We start from the raw sequence: 20,282 nt of genomic DNA on the forward strand, positions 1-20,282 counted from the left end.
GCGCCTCCCTCCTGCCTGCCCTGATGCTGGGGGGCAGCCCCTCCAGCCCCACACGTGTGCCTGCACCCAGGAGCCCTTCCCCGGCCACCTGCAGCACAGCAGGACACAGCTGTGAGCCCAATGTCCCTGCCACAGCCAGCCCTGGGGACTCACAGCCCACAACAAACAACCCTGACCCCGACATCCCTCCCGGCACGGCTCTGCTGTGCCATTTCCCAGCTCCAAATCCCATCCCCGAGCTTTCTGCAGCCGGCAGGGATGGGGTTCCCATGTGAAAACGGGAATCAGAAAGCCAGGATAAGGCAGGTAAAACGGCACTGCAGGGTCAGGTAACACCGCCCTGGCAATGCCCAGCATCCACAGCCAGCAGCTCCTACCTCCTGCAGGCTGCGCAGCGCTGCGGGTACTCTAGCGAGGCGGGGAGCAAAGCAACACGTGGAGGCTTAGGAAGCACAAGCACTGTTTTCATACCAACATCCCTACACAAAATCAAGAGAGAAGAGGAGGAGCAGAAACGCAGGAAATCCCGTACACAGAGGCTGTGGGTTCACAAAGGATTCGCAGAGCGCAGCTCTGCTGCCCCTCCACAACGCCTCCCCGAACGTGCCCCTTAGAAACGTACACTCAGGGCTTTAAGCCTCAGATGCACGAAGTTGTTTGATACAATTCAGCTGCTGCTGCAGAATGCCTAAGATATTTGTTGTTTTTCTGAGCAGCAGCAGCAGCGTGGGGAGCTGCAGAGGTGTGCGCAGGCAGGCACGGCGCGTGGGGAAGGAAGGGAAGGCAGCGGGGTCGGCTCCCACTTGGCCGGGAAGGGAAGCGCCCGTCCGGAGCAGGGGTCGGGGGCTGGCAGGAGGTCGTGCCCGTCCCGCAGAGGAGCCGGACCTCAGCGTCGTTTGTGCAGCCCCTGTGTCACAGAGCAGTCATGGGACAGGATGGCCAAGATGCAGAACTCACCCGCCTTCGTACGGGGTGGGTCCTGGGGAGGGGAGCAGCGGGCACACGGGCTCCCTGCACCCAGCTCCCTGCGCCCAGCTCCCTGCGCCCAGCTCCCTGCACCCAGCTCCCTGCACCCAGCTCCCTGCGCCCAGCTCCCTGTGCCCAGCTCCCTGCGCCCAGCACGCCGCTGTCCGGCGAGAAATGCCCCCTGCCCGAATCAGCAGCCAAAGATGGGAATGAGGAGTACCTGTACCTAAGGGTAAAGGGACTCAGTGCTGGGTGCAAGAGTGCCGAATGAAACAAGGACAAGACAAAGCGCTGTTAAGGACACGCTGGGTTTACAGCAGCCACGAACCCAGCGCTCAGTCCTGCATCTGCCAGGGAAAGGCTCCAGGATGGAGAGGGAAGGGCAGGGAGCAGGGGGACCAGGGCAGGGCGCTGAGGGAAGCCCCGGCACGCAGCACTCACTCACCTGGTTCTCATACACACCATCTCAGGCACGATTAAGCTCTCCAAACCTTTTTTCAGCAGCCCGTTATTTGCAGCTGGGGGAAAAGGACTGCAAACCTCAGAGCCTCCCTCCAGAAGGGCTGCAGGAAGCCCGTGCACAGCCCCAGGCGCAGGGCCAGCGGCACGGCCACGCTGCCAGGCTCCGAGCAGCGGGCACGGCACTGAGGGTGCCACAGCACCACGGGGCTGGTGCCCGGGCACTGCGGGGCTCTGCAGAGCTGGGGATGGCTGCGGGAGCAGGCAGGGTCTGGCAGCGAGGTGCGATGGGCAGTCAGTTATCTGCCTGGGAAAATGGGGCTGAAACTGCCCGGAGGTTCTGCTCTTACCCAACGAGCCTGACGAAACGAGGTCAAGTGAGCTTTGAGTCACCCCCGGGAGGCTGTGTCCCAAGCCTTGTGACACGTCTGGCTGCCACCGCCTCTGCCCACTTGCAGTTCTGCTGGGGTGACAGAGACCCTGCCCCGGCCACCCCCTCACCAGCATCCTCCAAGCCCCGGCACCGCTCCCTCTTCCTCCCCAGCCTGGCTCACAGCTCCCCGGCCTCATCCCAGCCCTTCCTCGGGCTCACCTCCTTGCCCTCTCTGCCTCTGCCTCCTCTCCCACCCAGGACAGGGAACCACGGGGCGCTGCAGGACACCAGCCACGCACCAGTGCCCAGCTCGCCGCCGGCCACGGGGCCCAGCACAGCGCCCGGGGCACCGCCGCCGCTGGCAGGGCGCGGGGGAAACGTTTTGTTGCCTTTCCTAGAAGGCACGGCGGGAGAGCGTGACTCCTCTGAGTGGCGTAAGACAAAGGGGCATTCAGAAGCTGAACTTGTGCCCTTGACAGCGGTGAAAATATTCTTGTGAAATTCATGGGGAGAAAAAAAAAAGAGTGGGGGGTTGGGGAGAGAAGAGAAACCCCACCCTCCACCTTTGCACACTACTTACACTGGGGCGGTTACAGCCTGCAGGTCAGAAGCCTCCTGTCCTGCTGGGACCCCGTCGTGTTTGCACGAGCAGCGCTGGAAGCATCGCGCACACACACTCCTGGGAGCACAGGCACCTTCCCCAGGCAGTGGCATTACACCCTTACGCCCTAGCGAGCTCTGAACATGAGCAGCAAGGCCAGCTCCAGCAGGGCACAGCAAGCTCGCCATTACAGCGGGCTCCCTGCAGACCCCATGCACGTTGCAGTCAGATCTCTTCCCTCCCAGAGAAAGGGCAGCAAATCCCCAGCGCCACCGGGCCGAGCGTGCTGGGCCCCTGGCACAACACTCCTGCTGCTGGTTAGGCACCGGGAGGCACAGTGCACCGCAGGCTCCGAGGAAATCCAGCCCCAGGTGCTCGCCCCAGGATGTGGGGAGGGAGCGCGGCTGCTCCAGGCACTGCACTGCCCTCCAGCCCCACCACGGCACATTTGGGTGGTGGGGGAAGAAGCAGCAGAGCGGGACACGTCCCCTCCGGCATTTCCCAAGGGAGGAAGGTCCCCGGAGCTGCTGTGTTTGCCCGGGCCGGTTCCCTGAGCCAGCCGTTAACGTTTACGCAGCCTGTGACTGGCACCGGGCGACAAGTGCCCTTTGCTGATAAGGAAGCCTTCCAGGGACTCAGCAAACAGCTCCGCCGCTGCGTGCTGGGCAAATGCGGCGGGGCCACGTGGCACGGGCAAGCTGTCAATGATTAACTGGGACCAGTCAGGCAGCACTGGGAGGCAGGGGGGGAGGCAGAGCGGGCTGGCGAGGGTTGTGCCAGCAGGGAGGGCAGCTGGGTGCCCGGGGCTGCACTGGGAGCTGCATCCCACCACCCTGGCCACCCTGCTGACTGCCCGGGGTGATCCTGGGCCCTGACGCAGTCCTGATTAGCAAAGGTGGCAGCCGGTGTCAGAGGCTCGTTCCTGTACCACAATGAGCGTGGGGCTCCAGGGAAGGAGGCATTGGCACAGCTGCCAGGCCGGGCGGTGGGAGCCCCAGGACAAGAGGGGCAGGATGAGGCCAGCACCACCCCACACCGCTGCCAACCCTGCGTGCACAGCCAGGCAGGTGACACGCCGCGTCCCTCAGACACAAAACAGGGACGAGTAAAGGCAGCCGGCCGGCACTCCGCACCTCCTGCACCTCAGAAAGCATTTCTTGCTGGAAATACAGAAAAAGACCCTGGTTCTTTACATGTCTGTGGCAGCCCCGGCAGCTTGGGAGCGTTAATGTGATCACCTGGAGGTGACTTTCAGAAAGGCACAAGCAGGGTTACTGTGGCTCAATCATTAACCGGGTGGGAGACCCCCGGCCCTGCTGGAATGCGGCCGCGCTGCCACCGGCCCTGCCCAGGGCTCACCACAGCTGGCACGAAGGGGAACGCAGCCCCCGGCCGCGGAGAGGCTCCGGCCCCTCGGCACCACGTCCCTGCCGGCAGCACCACGTCCCACCAAACGCTGCCTCCTGCTTCCCGGTGGGGCCGGGAGAAGAGCTGGGGGGCGAGGAGAGGCTCTGCCCGCTGGGCCGCAGATGTCCCCGCTGCCACGCGTGCCTCCCCGCGTGCCACCACTCTCCTGGCACAGCACCGCGTGCTGCTCCGGCCGGCTGAGCTCACACGAAGCCATGACCGGTGAGTGCTGCTCCTGCAGACGGGACAAAGCCACCCCCAAGACACCGAGCCTTCATCCAGCACCACAGCCTTCCTGAGAGCACCCCGAGCAGAGCACTGCCGGCAGCCCCCCCGCGCTGCCCCTGCCCAAACGGGTCCAGCACCCCCGGTCAGCTTCAGCACGCTCCCTTCCTGCCAGGGTCTCTTCTCCCACTTCCATCGCAGGAGAGATGCCACAGGCTGAATTTTGTGTTCGCTCTTCCACATCTTTTGCACAAAGCCTCAGAGTGGCAGTGCTGCTGCAGGCCCTGCACACGCACGGTGTGGCATGGGAGGCTCTGGCAGCAGCACAGCACCTCTCAGCCTCCGCAGCCCGCACGCTGCCACCAAATGCCTTTTACACCCAGGATGACCACGTTCCTCGATGAGATAAGCCCCGGGTGAGCGCGGCCACCTCGCCGTCCTGCAGGACCCTCCCCGAGCCCTGCACGGAGCGCACCGAGGCCGGGTCCCCGCGTTTGTTCCCTGCCACCACAGCCCCGCGGCCAACACGCTGCCTGCATTTGGAGGGCTCTGCTCCCACACACGCCCGAGTGCAACAGCCCGTCCACAGCCACGCACAGTGCACATGCCAGTCTGCAAACCTCTGTGCTGGGCAAATTGTCACCAGCTCTCCACGGAATAAACAGCTTAAGGAAAGAGACCCCGCTCTCCTCTCCCCGAGAGGTGATTTGCACGTCACGCAGCAACCCCGGGACACCCCCAGGCAAAGGGCAGCCTTCGTTTCCCCTGCTCGACTCAAACTGACTTTAAGAACTTTCAGATCTTTTTGAAATTAGTACAGAAATCAAGGGGAAGTACTGAAGTGCCCTTAGGCACAACCATATTTTGTTTTCTTACGAAACTGAATTGCTGGCAGCCCGTCCCATGCATACGCCTAGCGTTGGACATTTGAGGCAATGCAGACAAGGAATGCTCACCAGAAGCACGGACAGTTTTATTCCGTTGGTCTTTTATTAGAAAAGCATTTCTCAAAAGAAGTGCACGTACACGAAGTGAGCGTGTGCACCTTCTCAGAAGCTACACTTTACACCTGCTTTGCTCTGGGATTTGATGTTTTGTCACATGAGGAAATTAGCGATGAGCTTTTGGGATAAGGATCTGATCTATTTTTTCCCCAAACAAATGGAGGAAGACAGAGGGGTTTTGAAACAAGCCCTTGCTCCTTGCACAGCTCCCCACGCAAGAGGCAGACCCAAATGTAAAGCTGCACAGAGCAGCAAGGAGCTGCTACGCCTGCTCCAGCAACACTTCTACGTTTCTTAACTGCATTTCAGTTAAAATGTAAACAGAAGCAAGCACACTCATTGATAAGAATTCAAGCGTGTGCACGGCGAAGCATGCAGCCTGCTGCCAACACCACCACAATGTGCTCTCTGACAGCCCGCGACTGTGCCAGGACCTCTAAAGGCAAAGGTCTCTCTCCCCACTCCTGCCCTGTGCGCCCAGGAGCCATTCTAAAACACAGATCTCAAAATCAAACAGGAGCTGCTGTTTGCTTTAGCCACAGCCAAACAATCTCTGCGAACGCAGCCTCGCACCTTGGCGGAGAGCTTTGACAGCTCAGCGTCAGCTCACAGCCCGATAAGGCGCGCACAGCAAGCTGCTCCGTGCCCGGCAGCCGCAGCTCCCGAAGCAGAACTGGCTGCAGAGCCGTGCCCAGGGCTCGGGGAACCCAAGCGGGGCTCCTGAGGGCTGCAGCCCCACGGTACAGCGGCGCAGGGCCTTGCTCCCGGCCCTCCCGACGCCAGCGCGGAGCTCACCGGGTCTCACCGCGTCTGCGGCTCGGGGCGCACACGGGGGCTGCCCGGCGGCTGCACTTCGGCTGCGCTGATCCCGGCTGGAGGGCGGCGAGGGACCCCCAGGACACCGCTGGGTGCCCCCCCCCGGGCTCCCCGAGGCATTGCCGGGACCGCGCCTGGGGCAGCTCCGTGCCGCGGGGCCGCCCCTGGGGGCACCCCCACGACCCCTCCCCGCGGGAGCGCGCACCCCCGGGACCCCCTTTACCTCCGGGCTCCGCTGCGCCCCCGTCAAAGCGCAAAGTCCTGCAGGCGGACAGGCGGACAGACGGACAGCAGGACGGACAGGCGGACAGCAGGACGGGCGTGCAGGGGGAGAGGCGGGGGTCCCGGCCCGGCCCCGCTCCGGGCGGGCTGCTGCGAGCCGGGGCCGTGGCTCCGGCCCTTGTCGGGGCGAGCGGCCGCGGGCAGGGGCCGGCTGCGGGCCGGGAGCTGCGGGGGCAGCGCCGCGGAGCCCCGGCCCCCGGCAGCCGGGGCCAATCGCCACGGGGGGGCGGCCCCGGGCTCCCCTCCCCTCCCAGCCCCTCCCTGCCCGTCCCGGCCCCTCCGTGCCCCGTCCCGGCCCGCAGGGTCCCCTCCCCTGTGCCCGGGGGGGCACCAGCCCCCGCCCGGCTCCCCCAGCCCATCAAACCCCCCAGGAGGCAAAGCGGGGGCACCACTGAGAGCAGCGGAAAAGCATTCGCAAGAGGGTGGAGAATAAAAGGGGGGAGAGGGGCTGGAAGACAGGGGCTAGGAGGAAAAACCCCATCAGCAGAGCGCTGCTCCCCCGGCTCCTGGGGAGGGGACAGCTGCGGGCAGCCAGAGCTGTCCCAGGGGCTGCATCTCCCCGGGGGGGCTGCGCAGAGCTCCTGGAGCACCCCAGGGACAGGCAGGGTGGGTGCTTTGTTCCCCCACCCCCGTGGGAAGGCCGCAGAGGCCGGGGGGGGGGCACGGCCGGGCGAGGGGAGGGCTCGCGGCACCTTCCGTGGGTTGGAACCGGGCACCAGCACCAGGGCGGCCCCAGGGGCGCACCCGCAGGCGGTGGAAAAAGTGGCTCAGAGCAGGATTTCAAGCATTTTCCACCCGTTTCCTCACGCAAACCGGGAAGGGGGAGAGGCGTGGGGGCAGCGAGGCAGGAAGGCTCCCAGGGGCGACGAGCTACAAACGGGCAGGGATGGGGACAGCACCCAGCTGGCAATGGGGACAGCAGCCAGCCGGTGACCGACACGGACCCCGCGGGCACACACTCACCCCACACACACCGGGGCCAGCTGCATGAAGGCCGGGAGGAGCAGCAGAGGTGCATTTTGCAGGCTGCCCCCCTGCCGGCCGATGAATGGGCCGCATTGATGCCCCGCGGTATTAATAGCTCCCAGCCCACGGCCGAGGAATGGCAGGGAGCCCACGGGCTCGCCCCGCGCCTGCACAAGGCGCCCAGTGTGCACGTGTGCTCGCGGGGTGCTGAGCACGGGACGGGGGTAACGCTGCCTCCGGCCGGCACGCAGCCCCGCGGGGACGGGGGGAGCAGCACCAGGAACCCGGGGAGAGCAGGGATCACACCGAGCAGGATGCGGGGGGACAAGGGGAGAGGTGGTCCAGAGGGCATCACTGAGAAGGGCCAGGAAAAGACCCGACACAGGCCCTTTGAAGCTGGCTGAATAGAGGAAAAGCCGTCCGGGGGGTCAGCGGGCTGTGGGGCTGTGCCCCCCTCCTGGCAGAGGATGGGAGCCCAGGGTGCAGGACACCCAAACCGGGAAAAGGTAAGAGGCTCAAAGCAATAACCTCTGCCCGGCCCTCCCAGGGGACCTGAAATGGGACCTGCAGAGCTCTGTGCTCCCTCCCAGCACATCCCCACACACCAGTAAGCAGCTGGGGCTGGGAGCAGGGCAAAGGCACCCTCAGCGCCCTCGTTCCTGTGCTGCAGCACCTGATCGTGTCGCATCAGACCCGTGCCTTAGCAGGCAATTCCTGCTTTCCTTGCTGCCCGCAGCCCCCGTCCCGCACCCGCAGCCCCCTCGGTGCTCCCATGGGGCAGGCAGCCCAGCAAAGGGCACCCCCTCCTGGGCAAGGCGCACAGCGGCCCGACCAGATGAAAACACCCTGGAAAAACTGAAACAAGCAAAGGCGGTAAATAAAAAAATTTAAAAAATAGATCGAAGCCATGGGAAATGCCTCTCCGCCCCGCGTGGCCACCCACCACGAGGAGGAAACCCACGCGCCCACAACAAGCACATCCTGGCCAGCCCCCAGCCGGCATTGTCTGCTTCTCTTTTTCCGACGACCAAAGTAAACAGGGGGGCGGGGAGAGCAGCAAAAATTCTCTTTCAGGTGTATAAATAAAAAACGGCCGCAGAGATGAGCAAACCAGGAGCCAGTGTCCCGGGGTAAACTTATTCACAAGCATGTGCTCGGGGGACTCTTGCTCCGCTAATGCAGCTATTATTCATGTTTCATAATTTTCCACCACTGCGGATGGAAAACGGGAGAACCCTGTGACATTTTTGCATCAGCCTGCTCCATCTGGGCTGAAATACGCCTCAGTGCCGGGCGCAGCCTGCACTCGCCACCCGCTCTCGCTCCCGCCCCGCAGAGCCCTGTTTCTGTTTATTTCTGTCTGGCCACCTGGCTGCACAACAGTTGCTCGCTTTTTTTAATCCGGGGCTATAAAAGCTGTCATCTCCACCACCGCCGTGGCAGCCCGTCACATTTCAGTGTGTCCCCAGCGAATCTGGGCCCCGGACACCACGCCAGGATCCCTGGGCACGGCCGCAGGTGGCAGAGCCGCACGTGGCCCTATGCTGGGAACGTTAGCGGGGCAGAACAGATGGGTTTGTTTCCTCAGAGCACGCAGATAGCGGCAGGTAGCCACCCATGCAGGTTCCCGAGGTGTTATCAGCAAGAAAGAGGGCAACGGGGCGATTTGGCAGCAGGCACCCTGCTGGGGAAAGCAGCTCAGGGCGGACACGAAGCGGCAGCTGGAGCCGGTGCCGCCAGCTGCTCGGGCACAGCAGGCAGCGCCCCGCCAGGGCCGAATTCCCCGGCTTCCAGGGGAGGAGGGCGAGAGGGAGAGCGAGAGAAACTCGGAGACATACGCACAACAGCATCATTCATAGGCGCTGATTTCATAAAACAAGGATCCTGTGTCTGGCCCGGAGCTCAAGGCAATTAAAACAGCAGCCACAGATCTCAAAGAAACAGCAGGAATTTATCTGAGGAATCCGGATTATGTGGCCAGTGCTGAAGCAGAGCAGAAAGCCTCCAGCTCCGGGAAGGTAAACACGCTGGCGAGGAGAGGCAAGCGGCTCAATCACCCCGACTGTTCCTGCCTCACCCACCGTGCCGGGGCCTCCTCCCCGAGCGCGGGGGGACTGCGGTCAGCAGGGGCTGGCCCGTGCTGCGTGGACACGGCACCACCGAGGGGTGGGGACAGCCAGGAACCCCCCGTCCCCACACAGCCACCAGGGCAGGCAGGGCTGGTCTGCAGCCAGGTGCCACCACAGATGCTAACCACTGCGGGGCTGGTACGGGGCTGGGGGGAGAGTGCCCAGGAAGGGTTATCGTTCCAGAGATAACGGTGGTGGTTTGCAAGTCTAAGAAAGTGGCTTTCCATCCTGGCCCAGCCTCGGGAAGCACACGCTGGGCTTACCAAGACACTGAAAGCAGCCACGGTGCTGATTAAACTCACCCCGGTCTTACCAGCACCAGGAGCAACCGCGGCTGGGGGCAGCACCTCCAGGCCGTGCTCGCAGCTCTCCTGCAGGTCCCCAAAGAGGCTCCTGCCCCTCCTGCTCCCCAGCCCACCGGGCTGACGCCCCTGGCTGCAGCACCACGCCAGGAGCCACCACAAGGCCACCACAGCCACCACACGGCCACTACACAGCCAGCTGCACCAGCAGGACCTGAACGGGGCCGCGGGGTGCCCATGTCCCCAGCAGGGTCCCCATGGGGGCTCTGGCGGGGAGGTGGCCGTGGTGTGCTGGCAGCTCACGGCCCTCATACGTCTCCCTCTGAGACAAGCACGGCACTGGAAACAGCTGAAATGTTTGCCAGAACACACTGGATCCGATCAATGTTCTCACCAAGCTTTAATGAACTCTCCTCCACCACGTTCGTAACAGCTTAACTCTGGAAAACTCCATTTCCTCCCTCACCTGCGACAATCTAAGCTGACCTTGCCATCCCTGAGGAATTACTCCCGTCCATCAGCAGTACTTTGGACCATTCCCAAGGAGACCATTTAGCAGCAGAAGGCACGAGTTGGCAGGTTCAGGATCTGGTTGTTCATGGAGCATTGGAGCAGACTGAGAAACTAAACCACAGTTCCTCTTTCACATAACTCAAAATAAATTGCTTTCAAGATTGTTATCCGCAGGCTGTTATCACAATCATCTTTAAAAGCCACATCAAACCAGTCTCAGCACTGATGTTTGAAATGAAGAAGAATTCCTCAAACATTTTGAACAGTCTCAATACAAAGGCCGATGGAAGTATCGTTACAACGCTATCAAACACAAAACAGTCCCCCTTTTTTACGAAATGTACGGGGTTCCTTTTTTTGGAGGGTTGGTGGGAGGCAGGGGATTTTAAAGTCATTTTTTAAGCGAAGAACTTTTATATGTGACAAACTCAGCTTTTCCCCCAAGCATCACATTTCAGCAGCAGTGGAGGGTCAGCACCACGGAGTGGGCATCGGGTGAAGCATTCAGGAGGGTACAGAGAGGAGCAGGGGTCCGGGGTGCCACAAGCCCACAGGCCCTGGGCTCGAGCCACAGCACTGCAGCAGTTTGCCACCAACCAGGGCGATCTGCACTGCCCTCGGCAGGGATGCTCTCTTACAGCTGGACCCAGCACTCCTGTTCCCCCCAGTGCTGTCAGCAGCAGGGTGACTGGGGCTCAGACACCCCCTCGTGCTCTGAGCACCCAGAAGCCGTTCCAAGGGAGCTGGCTGCAGAGGCAGCGTCAGCACCCGCAGTGCACGCAGTGAGGCCGAAGGCTCTGCCTTACCCAAACACCCCCCCAGCTCACCGCAAGCACCCCGAGCCCCGCCAGCAGCGCCGTGTCCCTGCAACCACCAGCAGCCGCGACCTGTCCCGCTCGCACAGCCCTCAGCCTGCTCAGGCACAGCAGCGAGCACAGACACCGGGCCAGGACGTCACCAAATTCACGCTATTTCAGACCAAAAGTGTGGCGAAGCCCCAGGACCCCTCAGCACATGCTTCCAGGCCACGCTCTGCCCTTCACCCCCCACCTCCCCCCGGGACACCCCCACCGACCGGGTGCCCTGCCCGCTGCCCGGGGCTGGGGGAGCACCGAGCACTCACCCCTCACCCCGAAGCTGGGTGCTCTGCCCCTCCCCACGATGGGAAGGGAGGGAGGACAGCACCGGGGGAGCCGCAGCGGTGCCGGGGGTGCCCCCCCGTGCCCACCGCCCCCCGCCCCGGCCCGGCCCTCACCTGCTGGCCACAGCCCCAGGGAGCAACCGGAGCCCGACGGCTGCGCCCCGCTCCTGGCCCCGCTCCCGGTGCCGCTCCGGGTCCCGGCCGCTGCCCCCGTGCGGAACGGGCGGCGGCTCCTCCCCGCCGGGGGTGCCCGGGGCCGGGCGGGGCCGCGCACGATCGCAGCCGCCCCCGGGCCGGGAGGGCTCCGGCACCCGGCACCCGGCACCGCCCGGGGCCCCCCCAACGCGCTCCCGGCCCCCTCGCCCCCCAGGATGAGGCAGGGGGCAGAGCGCTGAGGACATCTCGGGCAGGACCCCGATGCTCCCCGTTACGAGAAGGAGTTACCACTTGCAGCCCGGGCTGCAAACAGCCCACGCCGCCTTTTTCCATCCGAGCTGTCATGCTTTAACACAAAACCACGTGAATGTCGCAAAGCGCCCGCCACGGTCCTGTTTGCACGGCCCAGGGCCTCCTCCACGCACAGCAAAGCTCTCCCCAGAAGTGCTCTCGGACTATTCCAGGCACAGGAAACCTTCCCTTTGTGCGTTTTTAGCTGGCGTCCACGTAAAGCTCTTACCAGAGAAAGCCCCGCACGGCCAAACCCTTCTTCCAGTTTGCGCTGTCCGTTCCCATGTTCATTTCTGGAGGTACCCACACTCACAGCTTCCCTCGCGATCCCTTTGGTCTCATGCAGACGACTCAGATGCTGCAGACACAAGCGGACTTCCTTGCCTGCAATTTCTTTCCAGCGTGTCTCAATCGCTCCCTGCTGCCCCGGGAGGAACTTGACCACGCTGTGCCCACGGCAGCCTCGCTGCCACAGCCGGGGCCTTTCCCAGCTCGCTCCAGCACAGGAGCAGCCCCCCTCCAGCAGCTCTTCCCCTCTGCCCTTCAGAGAAATCGCCCACTTCTTGACAGGACCCTGCTGCTTGGAGGGGGAATCTGCATTTTGTTAGCTACAGGAAACGGAAAAACTTCCAGACCCTGAAATGGAAGCCCCCGAAGGACCGGGGGATGTGATGGGGGATGGGAGTCTCAGCTTACTGCAGTGCCTGCTGCTTTTTGGAGTTTCGGAGCATTTTATAGGCAGAAGGGGAACAAGGGCAAGAAACGGCTTGATTTCACAGGCCGGAGGTGCCTCTCGCTTCTGACAAATAGTTTCCTCGTGATCATTTATTGGAAAAAGTGAGCTGTGGCCAAGTTGATTTTGCTTTTCTTTTAGAGCACTTTTTCTCACTTTGTCTCATGTTGTTTCTCAGGAACAGTCCCCGCGGCACGTGGCAGCGGGCTGCCCTTCAGCCTGGGAAGGAGAGGGTGGCTGGGAAGGCACGGGTTTGTTCAGCAGTGTTTGCTTTTTAGCCTAGAGAGCAGAAAGGTGACAGGAGAACAAACTGAGAGCGTTTCGCATTGCTGTAGGTCAAGATAAAAGCAGGAGCCCTTTGCACGTCCGTCTCAGCCCGGTGCTGGCTGTTGGTGACGCGGGGCTGAGGGTGCGCGCAGCCGGCAGCCCTCGGGAGCTGCTCCTGCAGCCAGCAGGGCGCTGATCCTGGGGAGCTGCTTGGTGGGGTGGGGGCAGCGAGGGCAGCGATGGACAGCACTGAAGCACGAGACATCGAGGCAGCATGAATTGGCACCTACCGGTGAATACACGGGTATCCATCCCCAGGGCACAGTCAGCAGGACACGACAGAGGCTGCAAACCCCAGCTGCGCCCGGAGGCCTAATTACAAAGGCTGTAGCACCAACCCACCCTCTCGCAGAAATTAAAGCAATATGGACAAACATCAGAGAGCTCTGCCGTGCAAAAATAACCTCGAGTTCACAAGGAGGCCAAAGAGAAAATGCTGGAGATTGCATCTCCAGCCAGAGCTGGAGAAAAGAGCTGATGGAAAGAAACACAAACTATTTGTTTTCGCTCACACTGCCCCGGCAGGGTGATTTTTGGTGTGTACATTCTCATTTAGGAAGTAACTCTCTACTTTCCAAGACACTAGAACAGATCACAAAGCATCTCATGCTACCAAGGGGAGGGCTGACCCCGGTGAGAGGAGAACGGCCAGAAGCGAGGCCACGGAGGCTGCAGGGGATGGAGCATCAGGGGCGAGGAGCAGCCCCTTCCCTTCCCTTCCCTTCCCTTCCCTTCCCTTCCCTTCCCTTCCCTTCCCTTCCCTTCCCTTCCCTTCCCTTCCCTTCCCTTCCCTTCCCTTCGGAGAGGACCGAGCACCCCCAGCGCAGCCGTCAGAGCGCAGAGCTGGGCAGCACCATGAGTGCTGTCAGGATGTGGCCCCGTCAGGCTCCCTGGGTCGGGCTGGAAGCCGCTTTCTGAGCGGGGCAGCGCTTCAGTGCGGCTCCACAGCCCAGCCCAGGGCTGACCCACGGGCAGGCAGGGACGGGAAGGGGAAACGAAGACTGCCTCTCATCACATGGCACACCAAATCCTCCAGTAATCACATTCAGTTCAGTTTTTCTACTTCCTACCACTTCACTTGTAACCCAGGCTCACTGCCACATCTCCCACCGCGGAGCAGGCGGCGATTTCTCAGAGTTTCACGAGTTCCTGGAGCGGGGTCACCGCAGCCAGCCCGGGCGCCCCGTCCCACCCCGGCGCTGCTCCGCGTGCTCCCCGCAGCTGCCACCCTCCTGTCACGCAGGCGTCCCTCTCCTCCTGCCTGCCAGCGGTGGCAAAAAGCCAGGTCCCAGCCTCCCCCGCTGCCCCCAAGCACAGCACCGCCGGGCACGGGGCACAAGGTGACCTGCGAGCAGGAGGGACGCGCACCCCGGGCACCAGAGCTGCAGGCTGGGGCCAGCAGGAGGAGGAGGAGGAGGAGGAGCAGGAGGGCGATGCTGCCCCATGCCCACACCACATGTGGGCACCAGTCGGGTGAGAAACGGCAGCCTCACGCCTGAAGCTCCAAATCAGCAGAACCCACTCAAGATTCTCTGTGCAAAGCAAGCTTGGGTAGAAAAAGAATAACTCAGCTGTGACAACACATCAACAAGGGCTAAATTTAGCAGCTTGTTTCTGGAGATCCAGATGCTGGGTAAATACAACCTTATTATTTCACCAAGGGGCAAAAGTTCAGCAGAATCCCTAGTGCTGCTTTTCCCTGTTGTTGCACAATGCCCAGTGGAAGGAGCCCTCGTTGGAAATATTGTATCATCAGCACCGCCTGACACACTTTGTAAAGGTATTTAAGGAAGCTGCCAGCTCAGTCCTCATCTCCCAGCAGTCAGACCGAGGCCACTGCTTAATGACATCTGCAGAGCGTGCTCCCAGACCTGCGTGTGGGGACGCCCGATGCTGCTCTCAACAGGAATTTATTCAGAGGGAGGGCGCAATCTCAGCGCGCATGGCGTGTGCGCGAGCCTTTCCTTTCTGCTTCCAGCAGAACAAAGCGTGGAAAGCCCAGCTGAAGGTCAGAAAGGAAGCGGGGAGCCAGGCCAGCAGAGAGGAGCTGGGCGCTGAGTGGGACTTGTCCGGGGGCACGGGCTCGGTGCCGAGCAGTGTGGTGCCCCCGCGCGGGGCAGACCCCGTGGCAGAGCGCCCTGCAGGACACCCAGCAGGGGCACAGGGCTGGGAGCTGTGAAACTCGGGGCAGCACAGACCTGAGTCCTTACCAGGAAACACTTGGGTTTCATAGGTTGTTTTAGGCAAGGGAAAAAAACACAGCCTCCAAACATTGTTCCCAAATGAGTTTTAGCCACGGATGTGATCTGGCGGAGTCTTCCCTGCCCCTTCCCTCGCACAGGGCTCTCTAACCCCATTAACAAGCTCCTGACATTCACGCTGCTAATCTCTCCCTGAAAGGGAAGGGAGACCACCCAGGCTCACCTCCGGAGCTCCTTCACAAAGCACCTTTTGTTGCCCAGGGTTTTCCTGTGCGCCGGGGCTCCTGCGGCAGCCGGGGCGCGGAGCTCACCCCTCGGCGGACGCAAAGCCAGGGCAGGTCCTGGTGGTTCGGAGCAGCACCGCGGGGATCCCCCAGCATATCCTGCGGGCACCGCATTTCCCATTGCGTGCTGACACCGCTCGGCTCAGCAGCACAGCCTGCACCGCTCCTGCCCTGCCCTGCCACGGCTGCGGGTCCCTGCTGGCACCCCGTGCCCAAGGGACCTGGTCCCCGCTGGCACCCCCTGCCCGAGGTTTCCTGTGCTGCTCGCATGGAACATCAGGGTTTGGGGGAAAATCGCACTGCTGGCAGAAGGAACCAGGAGCCCCCGCAGAGGCTGGTCCTTTCCTTTCTTCTCATGACCCTGCCCAACCCACAAGGAGAGCGTTCCTGCCCAGAGAAACATTGTCTCAGCTTACCTGCATCTTTTTTATCTTCTAGCAGCGAGAAACACTGTGAAAAGAAAGAAAAATAAATCATTTTGTTATCTTTTTAATTCACATATTCTTAGATTCCTACAGTTTGTGTTCTTCATGCAATCCAGCTCGGTCCCCCACAAGACTGCCAGGGACGGGGCAGGTGGACAGCCCAGGGCCATCAGATCTGCACCAAGGGACCACGATGGGGATTAGGAGGACGCGGCTGTCCCCACGCGTGCAGACCCCGGTGCTGTGCCACAGCACTGCAGGTGGTGCCGTGAGCTGCCCACACAGCACACATCGAGCATCACACCCGGCTCCGCTGCTGCCCCCACAGCCCCTGCACAGCCCTCTGGCCACAGGGCTCTGCTCTTCCTCCTCCTCCTCCTCCTCCTTCCCAGGGGCCTGAGGCCCGGAGGCTGGAGCAGGCAGAGCCGAAGGACGCGTTCTCTGCAGCCCAGTCCCCTTCGGCCACCCCTCGCCACGCGCCCCAGCCCCTCCTCTCTGCAGCTCGGGCTCTGGTTGCCCACACCCGCGGCCCTCCCGTGCGGACACACATCCTACGGGCTTTGGGCGAAGGGCACCACCACGGTGCAGGCAGCACAACTGCTTCTCCAAGACAAATTTCAGAAGAATGCCAGCCTCACCCCCGAGGGCTCAGCGAGCAGCTGTCGCAGGAATCAGCTGCGTTAGGGTCTCTCTCCAGAACACAACGGAGAGGAAGGCACCGCCGTCCCACGGGAGGAGCCTGCAGCAGCTCCGCTGGAGAGCAGCTCTGGTAGAGGCATGAGAAACAGCTGGAGCAGAGGAAGAGAAGTCCCAGGACATCTGGCCCCTGCCCCAGGGTGAATTCATGCAGGAGCCTTTTTTCCTTTAAGACACCACATGGGAATTTCGGCAGAGGCTGCAGCCCAGCAAGCCCTAACCCTGGAGCCCGAGGCCCCGAACCAGAGCGCTCGCTCCCTCTCAGGGGCCCTTCTCCTCCCCACATCCAACCTTACTTCCACCACGTGCCCTGCGTTTCCCACACTGAAGGAAGAGGCCACTGCAGGTCGGTGGGACTCGAGCAGCCTGTGAAGGAAGCTGCCGGGCCTCAGCCCCCGTGCTGGGGGCTCTCTGGGCACCGGACAGAAAAAGCAGCACCGGGTCGATGCCTGCACTGAGCTGGGGCAGGCTCCGGGAAAGCGGGACCCCAAATGTGCCCTTGGTACCTTTGTGGCTGTTGGTTGGAGGGGAGCTGCCCACGCTTTCATCACATTAGGAGGCTCTGGGGGGCGATGCTTCACCCCTCCCGGTGCAGGGGCTGGAGCTGGGGTACCGCTGCTGCCCCGCAGAGCTTGTGTCCGCAGGATGGGCTCCTTGGGCATTCCCAAATCTCCTTCCCCAGGGAGAAACCCGGGCAGGCGGCTGCTGCCAAGTGCTGTCCCCTCCAGGGGTCCTGTGCAGGAGCTTGGTGCCACGTGCGGCACACGGGGAGCTGGAGAGCGTCCGCGCTGGGTGGCGAGGTGATCCCCAGGACCTCTCTCAGATCCACCATCAGCAGCTCCCCAGACATCAGCCCCGCAGCCCCCGGGGAGGCAGGCACCCACGGAGGTGCTGGTCAGAAAAGCCAAAGGAGGAAAGAGAGAAAAGGCCCCATCCGAAGGTAACCCTGGGGAGCTTCCTCCCCTTCCCATGGTGTCCCGCCCTCAACACCTTCTGCTTCCCACAAAACCTTCCACCCGGCCACGGCCCCACCTCGTTTAACCCGGGAAGCTTTAACCCCACTGACAGAGCCCTGCGCATTTCTCTGCCTTCAGGAAATTCTTCTGCCTCCCGTAGCGAGTAGCTGAGCAACACAGGCACAGGGAGGGAAAAAAGGAGGAAAAAAAAAGGCCAAAGCAGAGCCCTCACCCGCGACATCCCCGTTGCATTTGGAACATGGAGCAGCCACGTCCTCGGGCCCTGCGAGCACCGAACACCCCCGGGCAGCTCTCAGCCCAGCTGAGCAGACCGGGAACATCGCTGCCCCGTGTGCCCCCCACCTCTGTGCTCCTGGGGAGCTCCCACCCCGGCCCCACTCACTGCCAGGGCAGCTCCGCGCTGCTCACACCTCTCCGTGAGGATTTTCCTTTCCCCGCAGCAGGTAGCTGGGGGCAGCGAGGGGAGGGAACCTCAGCCTTCTTCTCCAGGGCTTGTCCCCCTGGGACAGCCCCTCTGTGCCAGCTCAAGGCCCAGCCGCCCCATGGCAAACGTCCCCAGCAGCCCTGGGGTGCCTGCACTGCCCTGACACGCAGGCACCTGGCGGGGAGGTTCACGTGGGAAATGTGCAGCCGGGGGGCTGGGGACAGCCAGGACAGGAGGTGTCCCACGGAGACCCCCAGGTGCCACCCCAGCCGGGCAATGGGAGCCTTCATCGGGCACGAGGCTGCTGGTGGGTGCTGGGTGCGCCCAGCACTGAGGGACGGAGCCGGGACGGAGCCGGGATGGAGCCGGGACACGATGCAGGGGACGCGCCCTGGTCCCTGCCACAGCATCTCTGCCAGCAAGATGACGATGACAACAGCTTGCAGGGACAAGGAGGGTTAACGAGGATGTGCTAAGCTCTCTGGAGACAGCAGGGACAAGACAGCTATTAATATTATTAATGAATTGCACAAATGTTATTTTTAGACTTAACTATTCTGAGCTTTGTATTGAAACCCCCGGGGAAGAGCCTGCATTCCACAGGCCCTTCACCCCTGCAGACCCTCGCCTGGTGCAGTGATTTTCGTGCTTTTTCCAACCTGGTGCTCCTGAAACCCACACTAACGGTACCCCCAAAACCTACCCCTCATACCTCACACAGGTGTGACGCAACAGAACTAACACAACAGGCAGGGATGGGCTAACAGAGCGTTGTGCTTTAAGCCCAGATGAAAAATGCCAGATGCCACGGAACGACTGCTGCAGGAAATTAAAAACCTGGGGCCTCCAGCCCCCATCCTTGCTCTGCCATCCCGCTCTCAGCCGCCCTGCGTTCAGGCTGGCATGGCCAGAGGCACAACCAGCCCCGTGCACGGCCCCGCTGGCACAGCCCAGGCCTCCAGGTGAGCTCCTTGCGTGCAGCAGGACGGCCCCAGGGCTGCAGGCACGGACCAGGGCTCCCCATGGAAGCGGGGCCGGTGCCACACGCGTGTGCACAAAGAGGCGTGCGCTGCCCTCCTGCAGCCACGACCCCACGGACGGGCAGGACCTGACCCAGGCAGAGGAAAGGTTTCTGGCCGTGAGTGCTCAACTTAAGGAGAGGGACGAGATTTGTTCTACTTATCAATAACAGCTCAGAAGCAGCTGTCTACCAACAAAATAGGGAAGGGGGGAGGAATGCACCTCGGGATTACAGCAGAGAGGGACCGCTCGTTATTGCCAACGGTTTGCAATGAGCCTGGACATGGGGGAAACGGAGCGAGAGGAACCCGAACCCTCTGCTGCCACGTCCCGCAGACCCACAGCGGGCAGGGAGGGCACCCGAGCCAGCAGCACACACACACAGCACCCAGTGGCACCACTGAGCCTGTCCCCATGGGGCACGTCCCAAACCCTCCTCTCGCCGGGTGTCACGGGCACGACGTCGCCCCACGGCACGCACCGGGCAGCACCGGTGCCACCTCCCCGCTCCGTCCCGGCCTGGCCTCGGGGCGGCTCTCCCTGGGGACCAGCGGGGAGCGCGACCCCGGCGCTGCTTAAAGGGCAGCTCCTTACCTTGGCTCTTTTGAAGCAAGCCCAGAAAAAGTCCAGCAGGGGCATGATGTGCCGGCTGCCCGGGGCAGGCGCTCGCCGGGCGCTAGAGCGCGGGGAGACCCCCGGCCCCGGGGCGAGCGCGGCGCGGAGCACCCATGGGTGCCGGTGCGGCAGAGCCGCGGGCAGGCAGCGGCTGCGGGCAGGGCTCGGCGCAGGCAGCCGAGGGAGGGCCGGGCAGGGAGCCCTGCCCGCGGGGGCGGGACGCGGATTCAAACCCTGCACCGTTACTCAGTTGGTCGCGGATCGCGATGAAATTCCCCGTTGAGAAGCCGCCGGCGGTGCTTGCGCCGGGGGGAGAGGGAAAAGAAACGGCCCCGGAGCCGCCGCTGTCAAAGGCACACGGAGGGCGTCGGAAACCCAACCCCAGCTGGTTTCGATTTTCACTCCGGCCCCGGCTCCAGCCCGTTAGGAGCGGTCACGGAGGCGCTCGCAGAGGGCTCCCAGCAGCTCCGCTCCCCCGGGACAAACCTTCCCCAGCGCCCTCGGGGCGTTTCCCCGGGTCCCCTGCAAGACGGGCCCCGTGGTGAGCCTGCGGCAGCCACCCCAGCTGGGAGAAAACTGGGGGGGGGAAGAAAAAAACAGTCACCAAACATGGCCCGGCCATTCATTTTGACTCTATTCACAGCTATTCACAGCTCCTTATCTTCCTCCTGCAAACATTTGTGTAAGCTTAGCATTTGTTTGCAAGAAAGACCATAATAAAAGGAAGTGCCACAAAGTCCTGTGCAAGCAGCCGGGCGTTGGGTACACAGCCTCCAGGCTGGAATAAGCCTTGGTGTGCGCACCAGGAAAAAAACACCGGGTTGTGATTTATGAGATTATTTCAGAACAAGCAAGGCCAGGCTGACAGCAGGGCTCAGGCACCCGGATCTCACCGCGGACCAGCAGCAGCACCAGGACAGCGGGGGGGACCCAGCCCCCCGTGACAAGC

General features: G+C 62.5%; 1 protein-coding gene across 3 annotated transcripts in view; it reads right to left on the bottom strand.

Moving 5' to 3' along the window:
* The window catches only part of STARD8 (StAR related lipid transfer domain containing 8), a 50,654-nt gene extending 31,027 nt beyond the window's left edge, over positions 1-19,627 (bottom strand). Inside the window, exons 1-2 of one of the 3 annotated variants that reach the window (XM_084293928.1) lie at positions 19,313-19,627; positions 15,593-15,626 (exon numbers count right to left, since the gene is read on the bottom strand). In XM_084293928.1, the coding sequence (XP_084150054.1) occupies positions 15,593-15,626; positions 19,313-19,357 (79 nt within the window). In that variant the 5' untranslated portion in view covers positions 19,358-19,627. Of the gene's footprint in view, positions 1-1,411; positions 1,486-6,074; positions 6,172-15,592; positions 15,627-19,312 lie in introns of those variants that run through there. The other 2 variants (XM_084293932.1, XM_084293931.1) reach the window with 2 other exon arrangements.
* Positions 19,628-20,282: the final 655 nt, after the last annotated feature.

This window comes from Netta rufina (assembly GCF_964035555.1).
Source record: "Netta rufina genome assembly, chromosome: 12".
NCBI lineage: Eukaryota > Metazoa > Chordata > Aves > Anseriformes > Anatidae > Netta > Netta rufina.